At 42.1% G+C, this 22,324-nt stretch overlaps 1 protein-coding gene across 2 annotated transcripts in view; it reads right to left on the reverse strand.

Annotated features, from left to right (window-relative positions):
• The window catches only part of unc5cb (unc-5 netrin receptor Cb), a 153,476-nt gene that overhangs the window by 26,221 nt on the left and 104,931 nt on the right, over positions 1 to 22,324 (reverse strand). For both annotated transcript variants that reach the window (XM_079580940.1, XM_079580941.1), the window contains exons 4-5: positions 17,607 to 17,710; positions 45 to 225 (exon numbers count right to left, since the gene is read on the reverse strand). In XM_079580940.1, the coding sequence (XP_079437066.1) occupies positions 45 to 225; positions 17,607 to 17,710 (285 nt within the window). The remainder of the gene's footprint in view (positions 1 to 44; positions 226 to 17,606; positions 17,711 to 22,324) is intronic.

Consider the following 22,324-nt stretch of genomic DNA (forward strand, 5'->3'; position numbering starts at 1 on the left):
GGCTTGGACGTTTCTCATTCCTAGTTTAAAGCAGAAAGGATTACCATAGACGATAACTGTGGCGGTGGTGCTGCGTCGTTTGGCCACGATGTTCTTCGCCACGCAGGTGTAGTTGGCTGTGTCGGAGAGCCGGGCCTGTTTGATGATCAGGTTGTGGTCGATGGTGATGTAGAAGTTTCTGTCATCGGCGGGGTCTATAACGTCCTCATTCTTTAACCACTCCACCTGCAAAAACAGAGGAAACAAGGGATTTAGAGCACGCTGTGAAATTGCTAAAGGTTTTCTTTGTAGTGAAAGTGAAACTTTTTAACAACGAAAGAATCCAATACACACCCCAATACACACTAATAGAATAACGAAGAAGCTGCTAATAGGCTAACGGGCAAAGCTAACTGCGGGCTTGCGCCACTTAAACAATAAGTTTGAGTGAAAGAAATTATCTCCATTGTGTAATTGGATGTACAATATCCCTCTCTCCTTTTGTCTTTTCTGTCAGCGTAGTATTTACTCTTACAAACAATTAATGAGTAAAGAAATTTAACATGCTATGACCTGCAGTGGCGCTTATGGCCTCTAGGGGCATGAGTCACTTAGTACTGCTTTAAAGCAACTTGTTTACCTTAATAAATCATTTCCGTAGTCCCTCTGGGGGCAATACAAGTGTTTATGGGATGATTGGGGGGTCTTTCATCCCCCCCTGGTGTCTCTGGCCAGAAAACCAGAATTGCCACTTTTCTGCCTCCGGGTTGGAGCCACCAATACACACTAATGAAATCACGAAAAAGACGCTAACAGGCTAACGGACAAAGCTAACTGCGAGCTCGAGGCAATTAAACAGTATTTACAGAAACATTTGAGTGAAAAAATTATCTCCATTGTGTAATTGGATGCACAGTATCCTTCTCTCGTTTTGTCTGTTCTGTCAGCGTAGTATTTACTCTCACAGACAATGAGTAAAAAACCGTAACATGCTACAACACCTGCAGTGGCGCTTATGGCCTCTAGGGGCATGAGTTACGTAGTTCTGCTTTAACATGATGGTGAAGAATAACTGGAGTTGTGGCTGGAGTCAGACTCTTATCCTGTCATGCAACAAAATCCAGACTTCACATTTACACAAAAGATGTGTTTACGTCACATTGGCATATTTTAGCTGAATATAGTAATTGAGGTTTGCAACCCACAGACTTGTTTACCATCGGCTACGAGTGGCATTCTTCTGGGTATCCTGTTATGGGGTAAGATTTTTCCGCTTGCTCCTATTTGCCTCTAGGTTGTTTAAATGTCAATAGCAATAATGTTGTTTTTCCACTGTGTAAACAAAAAGAAAGCAGTAAAAGGAAGAAAAAATATAAATCCTTAGGCAGAGAGGCTCCCTGACCTTTTTCAATGCAACACACAGCCATTAGCCCGCTGTCTCACGACTCATAGGCCTTACGTATTTTGACTTTGGGACATGTTTACTATGAAGTTTGCAGCACGCACCATCATACAAGAAACTTTTTTTCCTTAAACAAGCTGTCTAGTGCCAGGGGGACGCTGCAATCGGCAAACTTCCTGTGCATTGTGTTACTCCCATAAGGAGCACAGATAAGCTTTGGAAGATAAGACACATACATGCTGCGATAACTGCACTGTTTTTAAAGCCACTTTCTCACAAGAATCCAAGCACACTGCTGAAAAGTGGGCCAATAACCTGATACGGCTCCCAAAGAGACTAAATAAGGCGGGACCTCTTTGTGGCAGTGAAGAGACGGCACACTAAGTCATTGTGAAGCTGAATTGGTCATTGTTGAGCGACCGGCATTGTGCTTTATAAACAGATGCACTGATTATGATGGAGCAACAAGACAGATAACTTCAATAGCATGAGATAAATACAAATGCCAGCACGGTCATGCCTTTGCAAGCGTTCAGATGTGTAATCCACCGGGAACACTACAGAGAAACATGGGACTTTGGTGTAAACCCCCAGCTTTGTTCAAGTTAGAGCATGCCTAACATAAGAAGACATCCTCCCTGACGAAGTGAACAGGCTGATGTAAACAGAGCTAAGCACAGATTTACAGTAAACCACTGCGCCGGCTCTAATGAATTAGTCACTTTGAGTCAGACAACAGGCTTCCCTTCCAATTTATTTCTAATTTATCTTGTACAAAGGCACATATGGAAGAGATAAACCATACATGGATCATTTGTTATTGAATAATAAAGCAAAGTGAATGCATCTTGCAATAGAGGACTGCTTCACAAATAAAAAAAAGGGCAGATGGGCCAGTGATACATTTTTAAGAGATTTTAGAGAGTATTGTGTACTGATGAAATCTCACACAAATATTGCTGACTGTATATAGTGGGATGGGATTCTGCCAAGAACCAATAATGTCATTAATTATCATGTGTCTACAGTAATAGCAGCAGGGTAAATACGCATTGTCCGTCGGAAAACAAACCGCTGCAAGAACTGGCTCAGAAACAGCCGATGAAAACCAAAACAAAAAGATGGTTACTCAAATCTGCAACAATCACCAAGGTTCCCTTTTTCAGTGTGCTGTGCTCAGATGTCAGGACCACTTCGAAATGAGTAGGTAATTAAAAATTGAACAAAAGAGCGTTGGCAGCAGTTTGCAGATGGAAAGGAGGGGAAGAGGCGCTGCGACGGGGGAGAGAGCACGGAACAAATCCGTTGTCTCTCACCGTGCAAAAGTGGGCAACAGTTCGGAGGTTCAATTTATCACACATAAGTAGGCCCCATAATAAAAACAGGTGCGGATAAGTGCGCCGACATCAATCTGCTGCAGCGGAGACAGAACTTTGATCAGCGCTTCACCTCGGCTGACCCACGCAGACACCGAGACACCTTCTGAAGTTGAATTATTGACGTGATGAAGAGGGAGCGGAGTGTGTGCAGCCATAATGGAGTAAATAGGGCCCCACGCGCGCACCTCGTTAGCGCCTGATTGGCAACGCCACATCCGCGACGCTAATTGGCACGAGCCTTGTCATTAACGCAGGGGAAATTGCCACATGTCAGTTGTCATGAAGACAAGGAGTGCTCTGGTCAGAGGCAGTCAAGGGGAGGACAGCATTGGAAGAGAAACAGGTTATCACAGGTCATGCAGGGAACTCATGTCAAAGCAATTACACCTCGCAAGGTAAAGAATTAAAGCAAGTACATTGCAGCCAAACTATACATTCCTTCCAAAGAGGTCCAGAACTTGTATTGACCAACATAAATGATTATAGTTGTGGATGTCAAACAGAGAACTATGCGGAGAACAGAAAATCTATAATATCGACCTTCATAAAAACCGTGAACGTGATAATGTTTTAGTGACCTTCTGTCTGTGTGTGAAAGAATGTGCTCAAAAGTCTTCAAGTATGACTAAAGTTGCAGACAAGGAGAAGTGAGAGAAAACTTTGCTGGTAAGCCTCCAAATGCACCCTTCGGAACAGTAGGTGGCGCTGTGCAGATGCACTGTCAGTGCCATTGAGGAAAAAAAAAAAAAGTTTGACACTGCTACAGTACAGAGGGTGAATTTGGGCAAAATGTTTGTTTTTGAAGCTGCAAAGTTATTTTTCAAAACACTTATTTAAATTGATCTGTACTCAGGGACAAAGGAGAAGAAGACGGTGAAACTCACTTAAAAATATGACTCAGCAACTTTCACCCTTGCTGGAGTGTTATTTGACCAGTAGTATCTTTTATTCAAGTACTTATATTAAGTAGTTTGACCATCACAGACAATACAGCTGCACACACATACCCCCCTAACCACGCCCCCATCGTTCTGCGTCTGCCTCAACACCAGTGGGAGAGGAACGTGCTTCTCGATGGTCCTCGTTGTGGGGAGCTGTCATTGCTGCAACACCACCCCCTTGTGGCCAGGGGCAACTCCAAAAGACACTTGGTAAACAGGATTAGGACTTCAGACCTCCCTAGAACAGCTTCTGAATCCAAAAAGTTGTATTTTTTCTAAAAGTCGCTATGACCCATGTGACAACGCTGGGGTAGGGGAAATATTTTTAACCATGCTGGGTTTTGTACTTCAGCCCTAAAATGTGGAAACCTTTTCAGTGCATTGACTGGCTCCAGAGCCTGTCCAGGATCAATCAAGCTCTGGAGCTCTGTGGAGGCGCCGCCCGCCCCGCAAGCACAGGGCTTCCAGACTTTTTTCCCTTTTAAGGAACAGGCTTCGTAGGAGGAGATTGAGCGGCCATGTAAGCTTCACAGACGACTCAGGACCTTTACAATAAATGGGGCTGAAGAGGTAATCATCTATCTCTAATTATCAAAATTATGCTCAACACGCTTCCTCAGCCACACCCCCGGTCAATGGCCGGTCTTCCAAAACATGACCTTGTGTACTGTGTATTTCCCATGTCTTGATGTTCTTGTGGATGTGCTTTGCCTAAACTTCAACGTGATTATAACATCTTCTTTTGTAGGCACATTGAGTTGCTTTGTGTACAAAATGCGCGGTATAAATAAACATGCCTTGCCTATAGATAGCATCTTTACGTGCATGCGTCTCATGTGTGTTCATTACCAAGCACTGTCAATCTAGTAAAGATCTAATACAAATATTTATTCATTGGGTGGTACAACGGTTAGCGCTCTTTAGTTATTATTATTATTGTTTTATTATGCAATATCATTATTATTCTTATTATTAATTTCAAAAGTCATTTGGTTGGAGTGTCATGCATCATGAGCTGTATTGTTGTCCTCCATTACTGTCACTGTATGGGCTGCTGGTAAAAATGCAGATGTAATGTAAATTAAAATAGAGAAACAGTACACCTGAGGATATGTCTTCCCCTCCTGTCATCACTTGTTCTTGTTGAGTTGGTAAAGCGATCTGGCGGTGCAGCCTTCCAGATGGAACATAGGAGTAACCTGTGTGGGCAGTGTGGTACAGCCTGGGTGTTTCTGCTCGCCACTAATTAGTCCAATATACTCAACACACTGTATACATTCCTCTCACTTACTGGGAACCCAGGCAAGGCAAAAACCATTTATTACTCATCGCTGTTGTGTCAGAAATAGAGCAGGCATCAGTGTGGGGGTGGAACAGGGTGTGAAAAGGAGGAACAGCCAGGAAAAAATGAAAACGTGTGTGATGCCTCAACAGAGAAGTCATTATCTGAAAGCTGCATCTCCACATGAAGCCTAACTATCTATCCAATGTAATTTATGTATTTCCTTTTTTGCAGCATACATCCGCTACAGGCTCAATGACACACCAGGAGCGTGAGCCACCAAAGGTTACAAACTGATTATTCAATCATTCACTGCTAGACAACAAGCCATATGTTCTGCATCTGCTGCATAGCAAGTATGGAAATAAGAAGTGTATAAATATTAACAAGCACAAATACAAAAGGTGTGATGTGTTAGAAATAGATAAAAAGTGCACATTTATATGAGAGAGAAAGAAGAGGAGGCGACTGTGAGGAGGCAGGGAGGTGGGCTTAGGAAACAGAACTGAGGACTATTATAGATGCTGGTGTAGGTGTCCATGGACCAGAGAGACTCAAGACAGGAATACCTTATCTCATATCTCACTAACATTGGTTTCTTTTCATGTTTTCCATTAATTACAGACTTCTCTGTAGAGTTGATTTATATGTCTATTGCAAACCCTTGTTCCGATAGGTGTAAAAGTCTGTGTTTGTGCTTTTGAGTCTAAGTGCACTTTTTAAGCTGTTTGTTCTGACCTCTATATGTTTTTGACAAAGGCTAACCTCCTTTGGCCTGAAGTGCTGCAATTTTCTTGCCCCTTGAACTAAAGAGATTATTGCAGAAAACAACTTTTTTCAAGTTGTTATCTACTTTGTACTTATGTTTGTGATGGCCATAAAATCCAACATAAGATGAAAAATAGGTCTGAGGATGATCTGTCCAAGTATATAGAAAAAAACAGAGAAGTTAAAGTAAATAATTTTAAAAGCTGAAACGACGAGGCCCTCTGCAGTTTGTTTCTGACTGGTGTGAATGGAGGATCATTGTGTCTTTCAGTCATGGCAGCAGGAGTGCTCACCCGCAGAGCGTCAATGACTGTTGCCCATGGTCACATGGCAGGACCTCGGTAGGCCCAAAAGATGCCTGAGCTAAAAGGCCAATGCCATGGTAACGTGCTCTGGTGCCCAAAGCACTAGTTCACCTCTGAACTGTGTTCTCAGGCTGAACAAGGAGGAGAGGCCGGAGAGACTCAATTAAATGCATTCTTTCACAGAGAGATTGGCTGACCACTTGAAAATCTACCAGACACTTTGAGAAAGTAATGTTTAATGGTGATGGTGCTACAAGTAGGTTTAGTGTTTAAGCAACACAGTTGACTTTACACAAAAACATCCAGCCAATATACTGTACCTAAAATCATTTCAGTTTATTATTTTCTGATAAGTCTCCATTGAAACGTATTAAGACTCTTCTTCCCACATCAGTTGCATGTCCATCATTCCAGTATAATAAGATCATGTATGTTTGGATAAAGATAAGCTTAATTTACACACTCAAAGATCAGATTTGTGTGCAATAAATGGAAATGTGTTTAAAATGTGTTTGTCCTGTTTTCCTGTGTGCAGTATAGTCTGTAAGGCCACTTTTAGACAGCAGGGTACACAGGCCTCTGCTCACTCTCTCAGTCCTCAGACTGGTCTCTGTGGTTACATTTTCTTTCTGCTCCTGATTAAGTACATATCAAATATTCATGGCTGAGGGAACATGTAACAATGACTTTTAGGAGCCTGCTGAGTGCCTAATATATTCACGGCATATGGGATACTCAGATGACTACACGAGTGAGGTATTTCTCAAACCTCACTCACAGTTTTTCTGCCCAGCTAAAGTTCCACTAGTAATGAGTTTGTAGGCCCTGATACAAATACAAACAGATACATGAATCTAAATCTGATCAGACAACATTTTACCAAAAATATTGTATGTAAATGTACGGCTGAAAAAACAAATCATCAAACTACAAACACATAATGGCACTCTGGTGAAATAGCAAACACATGCTACAATAAAACATTACACTATATGCTAATGAAAATATGTTTTATCTAAATGATCTGGCGACCCCTCACATGAGAACCACTGATCTAAGCAATACTCTTCAGAGAGGCATAGGCTTAGTGAAGTGTGTTCATCTGTGTGAGTATGTATGCACTGTATAGTGTGTCTATACAGTGCATACATGCACTGTATATTACAGTATTACTGAGTATTTTTTTCTTCTAAACTTTTGTTTTGTTAAAGCAGGAAAAAATCAAATCCCTAAATTATGGACAGTAACATCTTAATGAGCGCTCTTCAGTATGTTGTTTTTATTTATTTGTTTATTTGGTCGGGACAGTGTATTTTAATGAACACACATGGGAAACATGCACATTAACATGTACACCAGAGAGTGCTGCCATGGGCAAGTTTCCCTCCGTTGTCCTCCACTTGCACTTGCATACACTCTAACTAATCCTGACCTGTTGTACATGTTTTTAGTGTTGGGGAAACCAGAGGAAAACCCAGGGGAGAACGTGCAAACTCCACACAGAAAGGCGCCATTCAGCCGGGGATCGTACCTTTTCCCTTCTAGCTGTAAAGCACAAGCACTAACCGCTGTGCCACCGTGCCGCCCAGTTATACCTCTGTCTGTCTCTCTGGGTGAGGCTGCCTGTGACTCATGTCTCACTTCAGTCAGGTCTCATTCTGCACAGTCACACACTCTGAAAGCACTATTTCACCACCTTTTTGCTATAGTTCATTCTTCTCACACTCATTATCCGGTCAGACTATTGGTCAAATTGATGGTCGTATAGTTTCACATGTGATGGTGAATGCAGTCATGTAAAGGTCCCGGCTGAGACATAGAACCAAGCTGTGAAAGGGCATGTGCACACTCAGCACACTGTGTTTATGTGCGTTTTGTCCTTTTCTTATACAACACTATGGAAACAGACGACACTGCCTTTCTCACTATTTCTGTTGCATACGGTTCCAACTGCTCCGCTAGACTGCAGTGCATACTAATATACGTTTCTCCTGTTCTTATTGTGCAAAGTATAAAAGCAGTTAATAGCTCTGTGCTATGAGGAACTAAGACATGCACGGTGACACTTTGAGCACGGCCAGACAAAGCAGCTAAACTCAGAGATTATTACTTTTGTTTACCATGACGTAATCATTTCCCTCAATCACTAACTTTTGTTTAACCTCTTAACTCCCGCTTTAACCAGGCACATGTTCCCCAGTTCGACTTTACCCAAATCTAAAAGCTTCTCAAAACAAAAAAAAACTACAAAAATGAGACGTAAATGAGGATGGTCAAAAAGCATCAAAAAAGTGACAACAATGCAACAAAAGTGATATGAAGGCAAAAAGCAGTTACAAAAAGCAACAAAACATGTGACAAAAACATGACAAAACAGCACCAAACATACAATGAAAAAGTGATGACAACACGGCAACGTGAGGAAAAATCTTAAATGAGTTTTGTAGATCTTAGCTTTCAAATTAGGCGTTACACTGGCCTATTATAGGCTATAAGCTCTCGTCAACAAGCTTTTAGACATCTTTTTAGATTGGGTAAGGTGGGGGTTAAGACATTAAGTTGGTTATTTGTTTCATTGCCTTTTTAATTTGACTGTTTACATGTATCTACACTTTATGCTTTGCACTAATACTAATACTGTTTGCTATTCTATGCTGTTAATGGTGATTGATGTTCCATGCATGACTCATTTTCTGTGGTGACCCCTGACAAGACATGGCACAGTTAAGAAAAAAAATTCCACAAGGTAATGATCCTGAAAGACAACTAAAGGCCTCCATCATGGCAGTTTCCTCCTATCAGGACAAAACCACAAGAGCACTGACCTCCCTCACCAGCACCACTCATGCACCCGTCATGCACCCATTTGACAGATTTCTGCAGAATCATACGTAACCACTGCCTTTTCCACAGTTTCCTGTCTGACGTCTGCATCAGAAATGGCTCGAATAAAAACACACCATAGAACTCTTTCTTTTCGCTCACTCAACCGGCTGCTGGAGACACACACACACACGGCTCGGTGAATGAAAAAGTTGTCCTTATTAAGCAGCATGAGGTAAGTGCAAGTCAAAACACGAGACGACTTAAGTACAGTGTAAAGTTGTTTTTGTGATGTGATCATATAGGCTGGGAAAAAGTGTTTATGTGTCAAGAAAAACATTTAAAATGGTGTGGACAAATGTTATTGAACTATTTCATACAGGTCTAACTTTACCAGACAGTAACACTGAATCACTAGGGTGAGAAAAGGCTCCGTGGTTTCAGTGTTTGTTCACAGATGTAAAGGCAAGTTCACTCACCTTACCAATGTAACAATATAGTGTGAGTGAGTGATTTTTTGTGTGCTAGGAGATGACATATGAAATCATGAGTACAACATAGAAATATATACCGTATTTTCCGGAGTATAAGTCGAACCAGCCTTGGCAGCTACCTGGGCACGGAGGCGTAGTTGCACCGTTTACAAGCCTCTCCCGGCAGCACGTTGTTCAAGCTCTCAATTGTGAACTCGTTCCTCTCGCTGTGGCTCTAACTTTTAGCCCACGATTAGCTTTTTTTGCTTTCTTCATTGCAGTAAGAGTAACCTCCGCTTTTCACCAGTCCCTCACAAGTTTCTTGCTCACTCCAAACTTTCTTTCTGCTGCTCGATTACTGTTTTTTAAATCATCAGTGGTACAGGAGGAGCAGACACTGGTACACAAGCCTAGAGCGCCCTGTAGCGGCTGTCAGTGTGAAACATGTGAAATTATATGTTTTGATATATAAGTCGCACCTGAGTATAAGTTGCACCCCAAGCCAAACTATGAAAAAAAGTTGTTAAAGAGCTACTAACCCCTCCTTCCAGAGCCTCAGTATCAGAGCCTCAGATTTGAAAATCTCAACAGAAAGGGGGCGTCGCCTGGAGGACTAAGGGGCACGCGGGAGGGGTGAGGGGTGGGAGGGGCTTGAGGCTTCTGACTTCGACGCTGCACCGCTCCTCGTAAACAAAGTCCGAGCATGGGAGCATGGAGTTCCAGCGAGCTAACTTATTTAGCAACTTGTTCCACTGGGACAGCTCTACAGCTCTCTCTACACAGGGGGGGGCATCGTGGCAGCCTTGTACCTGAGGCGCTGGGTCATTTATTCCTCTGTCATTTACAAAGCTAGCGGCTTAGCATTGAGCTCGATCGACGTTAGCATCGCAGCTAAGGGACGTAACTGTCCTGGCTGCTTCAGAATTTACCGATCTATTTTAGATGTAGACTTTTGCTGTGGTCTACGTGAACATGGGAGATGTATCTCAGTGTCCTCAGCAGAGTGTGTGATAGAGACGTGGCTATTTGTGTTACAAAGATTTTTATTATAGCAAAGTGCACAAAACATATCACATAAATAAATATATGTAGGCCTGTATTATTGAGCAGGAACACTGTCTTTTTGAAATTGATTTTTGGTTTGCCATTGAAGATGTGAGACAGAATCATTCAGGTCATGTTTCTCTAAAGGCTTGACTGTAACATTGTGAACCCAAAGAGCCAGTTAGCCCTAAGTAAATAGCCTGAAGTAATTTCTATTACTAAATTTAGTGAACTAAAAGGTTTAACCAACGTTAACACATACACTAAACTACCACTGAATGATGACACTGTAGAGTAAAGGCTATAATGAAGTATTTATATGTATGCTTTTTTTTAGTTGAATATTGAAATATTAATGAAAATTATAGATCTTGTTTTGTACCAGTACTTGATTCTGCACTTCTGGCTCTTACAACAGTGCAATTTCCAAATTATAGCACAATTTCTTTGGTAAAACTTACTACAAACTTACAGCTCACATTTCACTTGAGGTTGAGCTGCATGTGCCACTCACTTGGCCTACATAGATGTGTGCAATAAACAAATTGAACAGACAAAGTTGACTGGTTATGTTATACAATACCAACTGTAATAAATATACATGCAGTAAGTTTTCAGCTTCTAGAAACAGAAAGTGGTGCTGCATATACCTTCCTGTGACATATCTGACAGAACATATACAGGCTTCATTTTTTTTTTACTGCTCACAATTAAATCTTGCATGAAACATTGATTTTAATCTATTACGTTGTCCAATGGGCACAGAGTGGTTCAGGCACAGGTGCTTTGTGTGCTCCTGATATGGGAGAGGATCCTCGACCACACTTTCAAACAGCAGGGCCATTAGTTGGTCAAAGTAGACTGTAAACAAAGCACAAAACATTTGTTCTTGTAAAAGCATTGGTTGTGTTGTTTTTAATGTGACATACCTGAGGTAGCTCTGGTCTTCATGGCTCTCACTGTGTCGTCTCCACGCTTGAATTTTGGATACACTATGACATACAGCAGCAAAACGATTTGCCTTTTTTAATCATAATTCAAGGCACCAACCTGCACCCTAAAATTTCACAAATAAACAATATGCAGTATCTATTTTCTAAACATTTCAAAGTGATAAAATAACTAGTGAATATTTGTTGAACCTTTAGGATTCATTACCTGGCCAGCCTTCCTTTGAATAAGAGGCCCAGACTATTGTGAGAATCAGACTATGGATGCCTCAATATTTGAAGTGTGGTATTGTGGGCTTATTTTAGCTTAATCTTTCAAAAAACGTGGTGTTAACAAAAGAGTAAGAGTCTCTCGCATGCTGCTGTGCCTACAAAGAATTATAAAGAATTACAAAGAATAATAAATTGATATGTGAAGTGTAAATACATCAATATAAATTAGATATTGGGAGGAGTAGTTGTAATTACACATACTTGATTTTGGCCACACTCTTGCATCATCCCCAACCAAAGGCCTGTGAAGACAGCGAGGGGACAGGGGGTTTTCCGTGGACATTCTGAATGTAGTTGCCCAGATGTCCACTCAGCCACAGCCTTTTATGGTGACCAGTAGAGATGGTTCATATAGATGGTTCACAATGATTTTCTTCCACCTCGTCATTTCCTCCGTTCACCTTTTCTGGCCCAGCGCATCATTTTTTTCCAATCTCTGGGACACAAAACACAAACCCCTCCTTCTCCATGCGCACACCGTTTCCAACCTCATTGCTCTAATAAGACAAAAAAATAAGAATAAGAGTTCTATCATAATGCACAGTTATCCCAAATTACATAGTTACATTTTTATTGTAATGTTTTACCTGGACTAGCTGGATGTCAATGACTTTGTTACTCGTTAGATTCATCATGGTGTAGCTGCCATACTTGGCTGAATGTCCTACATGAATGCAAGTTATTCATTAGCTGACTTTTACTAATACTTCAGATAAATGTTTATGAAATGTATTTACCAGGTGAATCTGCCCGCATGTCCCCGCCCAGTGTAACAGAGCCGCTTTCAAGAGCCTCCCTGATGAGGTCCTCCTGCTCCAGCTTCCACTGCCAGTTGACCGTAGGGATGAGGAGCTTTGCCTGATGCCTATAGAAGCACTGCTCTGACAGTCCCTGAATATTGAAGGCCCCCAAGAACTATAAAATTAAAACATCTGTTATCATCGGATAATATATGGAAAAATAAAATGTTTTTGTAGTACCTTTGAAATCTGGCTAAAGGATGAGCCGGTGAACAGCACAGCAGCACAGAGCTGTAGGTTTCCAGCTAGGATGTTGTTCACCATGGGCTGACTGGAGAACTCACAGCGAGGACACTGTTGAGTGACCCAGACAGGACATCGCCTAAACAGCTCCAGCAGTTGGTCCTCAAGAACAATATATTTTTTGTCCTTGTGTGGAGGGACTTCAGCAGGAATGCTATATAAAATAAAGGATATTTCATCCCTCAAAAAACCAGGACGCTGTATATATTTTTTCAATTAAAACTCTAGATTTCCTTTGTACCTTGAACAGTTCACAGTGCTGGCACTGTCATCTATGTGGAAGCTGGGGTCAGACGCTGACACCCTTACACCTTCTCCTTTTTAAAGATGTAGAGGCTGCTCTGGGACTGTCAGGAAGAGGGATTTCCATCAGGTCCCCTGTCCCACAACCGACGCTTGTGTAAGCGGTCCGGGCTTGAGTAGCTGTACAAAACACAAACAAAATAAACACGTTTAAAATGGCAGTAATTACACAACTTGTGTCTAACTACAGTATATAAAAAAACAAAAGTGTAGACTGTTTTATACATAAAATGACAGTACTGTATAAAGGATAAATAGATTTCACCTTTGCGTCGCCTGCTCGGCTTCACATTGGCCTGGACACTTGCATGCCTTGTAATGACTGGATCAGTCTGGACATTTCTCTCTGCTCACTTTTGGCTGAAAACATAACAATAAATAATATTTATAAAGTGCACACACAAGTGACATGCAAACACATTGTTTGTATTGATGATTTATAGGAATACAACCTACGATATACTTTAGAATATGCCCCCTGTAGCAGATCAACCAAATATTTGTATCAGGTTAATTCTGGCTACAGTCGGCTTCTAAAAACTTCCAAATGGTTTGGCATTTTGAAAAGCTGCGTCCAAATAGGTGTAAACTTTGGTTCACTTCAGAAAACTTGTCAACATGAACATAATTATCAGAATTTATCCTACTTTGTGAACCTGTTCAACAACAATGGCAATAACAACTATACTGATTCTGAAAGCACGTAAGAACAGCTCACATCTGTGAGCGCCCAATGACCACACGGTCCACCTGGAGAGGTCAGCCCTCTCCTCACTGACCACACGGTCCACCTGGAGTGGTCAGCCCTCTCCTCACTGACCACACGGTCCACCTGGAGTGGTCAGCCCTCTCCTCACTGACCGCACGGTCCACCTGGAGTGGTCAGCCCTCTCCTCACTGACCGCACGGTCCACCTGGAGTGGTCAGCCCTCTCCTCACTGACCACACGGTCCACCTGGAGTGGTCAGCCCTCTCCTCACTGACCGCACGGTCCACCTGGAGTGGTCAGCCCTCTCCTCACTGACCGCACGGTCCACCTGGAGTGGTCAGCCCTCTCCTCACTGACCGCACGGTCCACCTGGAGTGGTCAGCCCTCTCCTCACTGACCGCACGGTCCACCTGGAGTGGTCAGCCCTCTCCTCACTGACCGCACGGTCCACCTGGAGTGGTCAGCCCTCTCCTCACTGACCGCACGGTCCACCTGGAGTGGTCAGCCCTCTCCTCACTGACCGCACGGTCCACCTGGAGTGGTCAGCCCTCTCCTCACTGACCGCACGGTCCACCTGGAGTGGTCAGCCCTCTCCTCACTGACCGCACGGTCCACCTGGAGTGGTCAGCCCTCTCCTCACTGACCGCACGGTCCACCTGGAGTGGTCAGCCCTCTCCTCACTGACCGCACGGTCCACCTGGAGTGGTCAGCCCTCTCCTCACTGACCGCACGGTCCACCTGGAGTGGTCAGCCCTCTCCTCACTGACCGCACGGTCCACCTGGAGTGGTCAGCCCTCTCCTCACTGACCGCACGGTCCACCTGGAGCGGTCAGCCCTCTCCTCACTGACCGCAATCGAGCATCAAACGGGAGCAGAGCGCGCACGGAGCCGGTCAGTTTAGCCTCAGACACACAGTACGTTCTAGCTATACGTTAGCTATACAGGCTAGCTATACGTTAGCTATACAGGCTAGCTATACGTTAGCTATACAGGCTAGCTTGTAGCTACTGTCAAAAGCTACAGTCATATCAAACTTAGATTAGTTTGGTGCTCAGACTCGTGCACATTTGCGCACAGTGTTGGCGTAACTTTGCAGACTGATGCATTAGCAGGCTGCCCCGGGCAGCGAGTAGACGCGCTTATAACCGGTGGCTGCTGTTCCTCAGCCACAGTGAGCGAGTGCGGGACACGTCGCCTGGAGCTGAGGCTGCACAGTCTATTTACACGCCATATTTTTTCAACAGATCTACACGACTCATGTGATTGGTATTATCAGAGGCCAAACCGGCGAATTTGTTTGAGACACTACAATAACGATCTATTCTGACGTGCACATAAAAATTCTATATACTGTACATGACTCAATCTGTGAGCAAAGTAGCTTCTACTGACAGACATGACCGGGACAGAGTGAACCAAGTGCCTCTTTTTACAGCAGCTACAATCAATGCAATTATTACCAAATCCAAAATGGGTAAATCATTATTTTTCTCACTCACCTCACATTGTTGGCGGGGCAGCAGAGTCGGTGGGGACGGCCTCGCTCTTCAAACGGAGAAGACTAGCATAGCCCAGTTCAACCTCGGTGAAGTTGGCGAAGGAATCAGCACGTAAAATGGTCTTTGCAAACTCCAGCCCCACTACGCTACACTTCCTCCCCATCCTAACACAGTACAATTAACAACTAACAATTAAATTATACACGATAGACCACTAAAAGCAATACTAACAAACGCCCTAAGCTAAACTGAGCTAACTAATCTAACAATAAAAGCAACTAGTGACTACAACTACAATATTCAACAACTAACACTACTAAAACTATACACTTATTTATAATAAAAAAGCTATCCTAATAAAATCTACCTAAATGCTATGATAACTAATCGCAAACCTGACAATCGATGAAAATATTCTCTCGTTATTCCAACTCCAACTCGCTGTGGGGGCGTGAGCGAGACTGAGCCCTTTTATAGCCCAGAGCGGCAGGGCCCGTGACATCATCTCTCGCCTCCTGACATCATCTCTCTCCCCTCCGCTAATTGGGTGCCGAATTCAAAAAATCAAATGCAGTACCGACAGTTCGCTGCAGATGGCGCCACACAGACGGTTTGGGACACAAAGACAGGATTTCAACAAATTTGCACTAAATTGTTAAAATAGTGACATATACACGTAGACAACACTATAAGAAACCCATTTATACAACTTAGCTAGAAAAAAAAGTTGATTTGGGGGTTAGTTGTTCTTTAAATGTATCTGTGTCATTCTATCCAGATGAAATGAATGGTAAAGCCTGTGCGTATACATAAAGGGACTAGATGCAAGTTGGTCATTTTATGCTCACCACTGCCACCTCAGATCTTACGCGTAACGGCAGTCTATATATTAAGCTCGTGCATGACGGCACTTCGGACCCAAATTAACAACTTTTTAAGTAACTGTGCAGAATTTTAGAGGCAGTTGTGGTGAACAGGTCTGGGCTCTTTCTACACATTAGGACATTGTTGGAACATGCAAGCGGACGAAAATACTATAACTCTGTATAGTCCCTTTAACTATGGTATTGAAAAGTTTCAGGACATTTGCATAATTCATGTGGAGGTTTAGTGGCTATTAGATAAGTACATATCCTGCTTTTTGGGGGGTAAATCTAACCGTATACAGTATAATTTAGTTTGGATGCCACTTTGACATGCTAATCTCCAATTGTCTGTACATGCAATAATAGTTTTTAACCAGGCTTTGACATAACGATGGGTTAACCTCTTGATCACTCATATACATTGATACACACATTGAACAGGGGCCGCAGAGCTGAAGGGCACATGCACAGTCATCAATATGCAGCTTTGAGAACAAAAGGACTTTAGTTTATATGACACAGACTGAGGAGTTAACAACAGTGCAGATTGGAAGGTCCTTTTTTTTTTTAATGACGTTTCTAAGTATTTATTTCTGTGGGTGAGACCACATGCGCAGATTGGCAGCCAGTCCTGGGAAAGCAGTTGTGCTCACATAGAGTGAGGAGTGAAGGAATTCTGGCTGGCTGTAGTGCTTTCAGAAGCGTTATATCAAACTACACCGAGAGGACTCACGCTGTGTCCGGAGCTCTCACGCTGAATCGACCACTCTGCTCCTACTACTTCAGAATCACACAGAGTACTAAATGCTCAAAGAGTGGCTATCCCAAACTTTGCCCATTTAGCCTGTCAGCACTTTTCAGCTCAGGGATAAACACGCCACAGTTCCACTCACTTAACTCCAGCTTTTCCTGGTCAATCACACAAGTTCATTCTCTTTACCTCTGACGCAAACAAAAACGAAAAAGCTTTCACCACAAAACCAGCCTTATATCCTGTATTTATGTTACTGCTATCTCTGCGGAACCCTCCGTAGCCCGAGCGTTTCTTCTGCGTATAGCGGGGAAATGGGAGCAGACAGAGCTGAGGTAATGCCAGGACACACAACTGGCTTATTCTTATTTCTGCCTCTATATAATTAGAGTTTTCTGACCAATTTGTGTAGACTGGCACTCAGACAGCTAAAATAGCCTCAACACTGGTGGATGGATGTCCTTATCTGCGCACGGGCTCCGGTCAATGTTTTTTCATTAAATTGAGCTGTAACCATCCAGGCACATTCTGCATACTTTAACGCAAACCCGTTCCTCGCATCACCAAAATTATAATGTTCAGTGAATGCAACAATGCAATTATGCGGAGTTTTTTTGTGCCATGTATTTTGTTCTCTGGGAGTCCTTTCCCGACAGCTGAGCATAATTCATAGTGCGTATTTTGAGAAGAGCCACTTAATGGATTGGAGGAAAGTTGCAAATTGCTTCTCAGTTTCTCGAGGGTTTCGAACAATTAAATTAAATGTGCAGGGTTATAAAATGAATCGTCGTGTGATTGCGTTCTTTTGGATCTCACCTCAGCAGCTGGGATGCCTTCAGGAGGCCGACACTGCAGCAGGACTTCCTGTTCGAGAGACACTTCTTTCCCGAGAGGCTCTTGATCAAATGTTTTCCTCAAGTCTGCAATGAAAGGAGAGCACATATGCAAGGTCAGTGGTGACAGATAAGGAAAGGGGGCTGGAAATCTGATTTATTTGCAAATATAGACTCCAGGAAGTAAAATGGAAGACATCAGCATTGTATAAAAGGTGAATGCCTCATTCAAAAAGTGAGAAATATAAAGCTTGGCGATGTTCACTTGGTTTTCTATCTGGAATCTAAAGTGTAACACTCTTTGAGTCGCATCTCCTGTCCCAATGTCTGACTGACAGAATATTACATACCAATAAAAATCAGATTACGAATGTCTAAAACCTATACTAGCAACGACAGTATGGGCATTAGCGGCTATGAATTAATAGAGAAAAGGTATTTTGTTCTCCACGTCAGATGATGAAACCTGCAATGACTTATTATCAGCACAATATATCTCTAAAGAACAACCCGTGCTCAAGTGTGTGGAGGGAAAAAAATCTCACTTCTATTTATGGCTGGCTCATCTCTCTCTTCACATTCAGCAAAGTGATAAATTGCGAGGAGAAGATAGGAGGCAGATAGAACGAAGGGGATCACTCTGAGTCCAATGAAAAACCAATATTTTTGTGGAGTGAGAATGATGGAGTGGTGCTGGGCACAAATAGTGCCGCTGACAAGGCAAGATTACTCAGAGCGTCATGCTACACTGCAACCAAAGCCCTTCCAAAATATATCATCACCTGATGCTGAGGCCGGCCGGCCGGGTTACTAAACACACATGCACTGGAAGAGGTCGCCACAGACGGGAAAGGATCAGCAAACTTTTATAGCACAGAATTATTTTGTGCTGTCTTATATGAAAGAATCAGTGAAAGCTGCAGTGGGATTAGAAAGTTCAAACCCTTCTAATTATTTATTTTGAAGCAGCCAGATACCATATTTATTATTTTTATACTAGTGTAATCAATCAATCAATTAAAACTTTATTTATAGAGCGCTTTTCATACAAGGTTGTAGTGCAAAGTGCTTTACAGATTAAAAACAATTCTCACCCACCCACCCTGCCAAATAGAAGCAGACAATAACGCTCTATGGGTGTCAGTCACATGACCTTTGCCTGCTATAGACACCGCTTTGAAGCCAAAATATTTCAGACAGACAGTTAGAAATCCAGTTACTCAAGTTTGTTCACCTGTTCAATTATTTTTTTCCTATAAACCTCCTCTTATAATGTTGTAATCATAAAAAAAGTTGTATAAATGGCATGAAACGGGCATTCCATACCTGGACATAATCAAACAGAGACTAAGAAGCTGAGAGGCTGTTTGCAAACAGACTCAGACAGCTATTATATGGTGAGGAATGGTCTGTGATTTATATTTTTTCACATCACTGTGAACAGCGATAGACACATTCCTCTGATCCCATTGTATATTGTTCCTTCTTGACTAAAAGATTGTTAGGATGGATGAGACAGCAGTGAGCTTTACTTCCAATTAGAGACAGAGATACAGAGCTGGAGAATGTCAATTGACGAAACAATATGAACACTAAAGTGAAGATAGTGCAGGTCGTAAAGTGAGAATCACACATATGTTGGAATGAGCACAAGTGTTAAAAGTAATAAAAGGAAAGGCAAAAGGAAATAACGAAATAATGCTAATAATAAAGGGTAAGCATTGTGTGCCACAAGTGACAATTAAGGTTTGACACTTAGCCAATCAGCTATAATTTCTGTCATGGTCCCCATTGTACATGTGTCACCCACCCAAGGCCCATAGTGGGTCGATGGGATATGTCCCAACCTTTCACTTCCATGAAGGGTAAAAACAAGTCAAAGTGGAAAAAGTGAGTTAAAAGATCTTTGTATAGTTAGAGCAATGAAAACCCAGCCGCTTTCAAAGCCGTCAAAACACTTTAAAGCACAGACATATAGTATATAGCCCAAGCTATATGAGGTTAGCGCTATTATTTTGATATCAATCACAGTGAAGTGCATGGAGGTTGCAACAGTGAGATAAGTGCTGAGTGTCAGGTTGCTGCCAATTCATTTTCCAATCACACTATACGGTCTTTTTCCTTTCACCATAGAAATCCAGCTCAAACTTCAGGAATGCAATTTGATGAAATGATAGGTCTTATACATGTCTGATATGCCTTAATTTCTCTGTGATTTATAGTAAAGCTACACATATTTAAACTGGCCAATTTAAAAGTGTTTATCCTGTTTTTCTGATTATAGTTGGCAGTTTAGATAATATATACTATTGCACACCATTTTTTGTTGTTGAAATTAAATTTAAAGGGGCTAGATGCAAGTTGGTCATTTTATGCTCATTACTGCCACCTCAGGTCATACGTGTAGCTGGACCTTCTATATTAAGCTCGTGCATGACGGCAATTCAGACCCGAAGTAACAACTTTTTGAGTGACAGTGCAGGATTTTAGAGGCAGTTGTGGTGAACAAGTCTGAGCTCATTCTACACATTAGGACATGGCTGGAACATGTAGGGGGAGGAAAATACATAATTTTAACATTTTTAAACTGTATATGTATAAGTATATGTAAATGTATATGTATAGTCCATTTAAGTAAATATTTGCCAGGTCATAGTAATGAAATCTAACCACACGTTGCATATTATTTTATAAACATGGGCAGCTGTGGGCGGCTCCTTTGATAGCATTCGTCCATGGATCAAAAGATCAGTGATTCAAAACCCGGCTCCAGTTGGAGAAGGCTATTGTTGTGTGTTCTTGGGCAAGTCGGATTGGCAGCCTCGCTTCCATCAGTCTACCCCTGGGCAACAGCGTCTACAATAATAGCTTGCCACCATGTAACAAGAAGTGGATAAATAATAGTGAAAAGCTTTGTGTGACATGTAAAGGACAATGCAAATGTCAGTCATCCATTTATTTTTATATATAACTACATTATTCAAATATAAACTTGTAAAAAGTGTCATGTATAAGAAAAGACGTACATCTAGCCATTTTCTATTGTAGCTTACAATGAATTAAAACACAAATATTCAGCCTCCTCCTGCACCTCCCTCTACTTGGAAAAATGAGAATTAAAATAACACTTGCAATCAGCCTCCAACTTGAGAAAGTGTCTTTGGGCTATACACAGCTCTGCAATTTTTAATGTATTATTATAAAAGCTGTAAGGGACAGTGTTGAATTGAAAGCAATTTCCATAACAGTCTGGTACAAAATTAAACGGGAAAATGGCTGGAGGGGGGCCTATTATGGATTTTGATACAGGCACAACATATTTTCTATAGAAGGAGAATGGGTATGGGAATACAGTATCAAATAGAAAAATGGGGCCTATTTCTTTTTTTAAGCTTCATTCGGTGTTGCCGCGTGAGAGATACAATGTAGAGGTGGGCCCGGCTTCAAATTGCCTGAGAAAGATAAAAGAAGCGCTAGTCGGAGTGTGACAGGTGAGATAGAGGATCAGGCACACCTTCCACCGAATGCTGACACGATACGCTTTTGTGATTTATGCAATATAGCCGTACCCAATAAATGTAATTCTGTTTCTCCATATTGCACTGCTGGAGAGGATTCAGCACTCAGGGGCAGACACCACTGACCAGGCTCCTCACAGGCCCTCTTCGTCTGCGGTTTAGAAAAGACCATAATGTCTGGGAACTGCTGCTGTGGAGTCCACCGTAAGACGTGAGTGCTCAAATAGCCTTAAGATGAACAGTCTTTGTTTTCAATTCATTGATTTATTCAGCAGTGAGGTTGTACTAATTCTCCCCCACAACTTAAAGCAGTACTAAATAACTTGGTGATAGGATGATTCATCTCTCCCCTGGTGTCGCTGGCCAGAAAACCACAACTGCAACTTTCCCTGCACCGACCCGGAGGTACAATACACAATAGCCTAATGGAATCACGAAGAAGAAGCTAACCGGCTAGCGGGCCAAGCTAACTGCGGGCTAGCACCACTTAAACAGTATTTACAGCCACGTTTGAGTGAAAAATACATTGGTCCCTCGCTATAGCGCGGTTCACCTTTCGCAGCCTCGCTGTTTCACAGATTTATTTTTAGTACAACTTGCATGTGTTTTTACAGCGTATGAACGGCATACATGCATTGTGTTCTGCGTCCTGATTGGCTAGTCGCAGAGTGAGCCCTCGTCGCGCTGCAGGGAGGATCTCTGTGTATCATCAACACATCAGTGCGCACTAGGGATGGGCGATATCACATTTTTTGGAATCGATGTGATGCCGATACCTTTGGGGTCATTTTGTCGATACCGATACGCGTCATTTCATATGGGTTAATGTATTTCAATCTATATACATTTCTAAAACTGGTTATTTTATATAAATTAACTGGTCAATTAAAATTATATTACTTTAACTGGTTAATTAAACAATACTAATGTGAAATTAAATACATAGACAGAATTTAAATTAATGCTTAAATGACAAACAGAACCTAAACCAAAATGATATGCCTGGCTCAGTTCAATCCTTTGCTGTTGTGGACTGTTTTGGCTCAGAATAAAGAAATAAATCATCCTTTTGTGTTGATAGTTGCTGCCCCGCCTTCTTTTTACATATGCAAATTAGTTTTTATACTTTTTGCCCAGTATCGATGCTTAAAAAGTAGCCGTTTGGTATCGATATATCGATACT

Source organism: Gobius niger (genome assembly GCF_951799975.1).
Source record: "Gobius niger genome assembly, chromosome: 2".
NCBI lineage: Eukaryota > Metazoa > Chordata > Actinopteri > Gobiiformes > Gobiidae > Gobius > Gobius niger.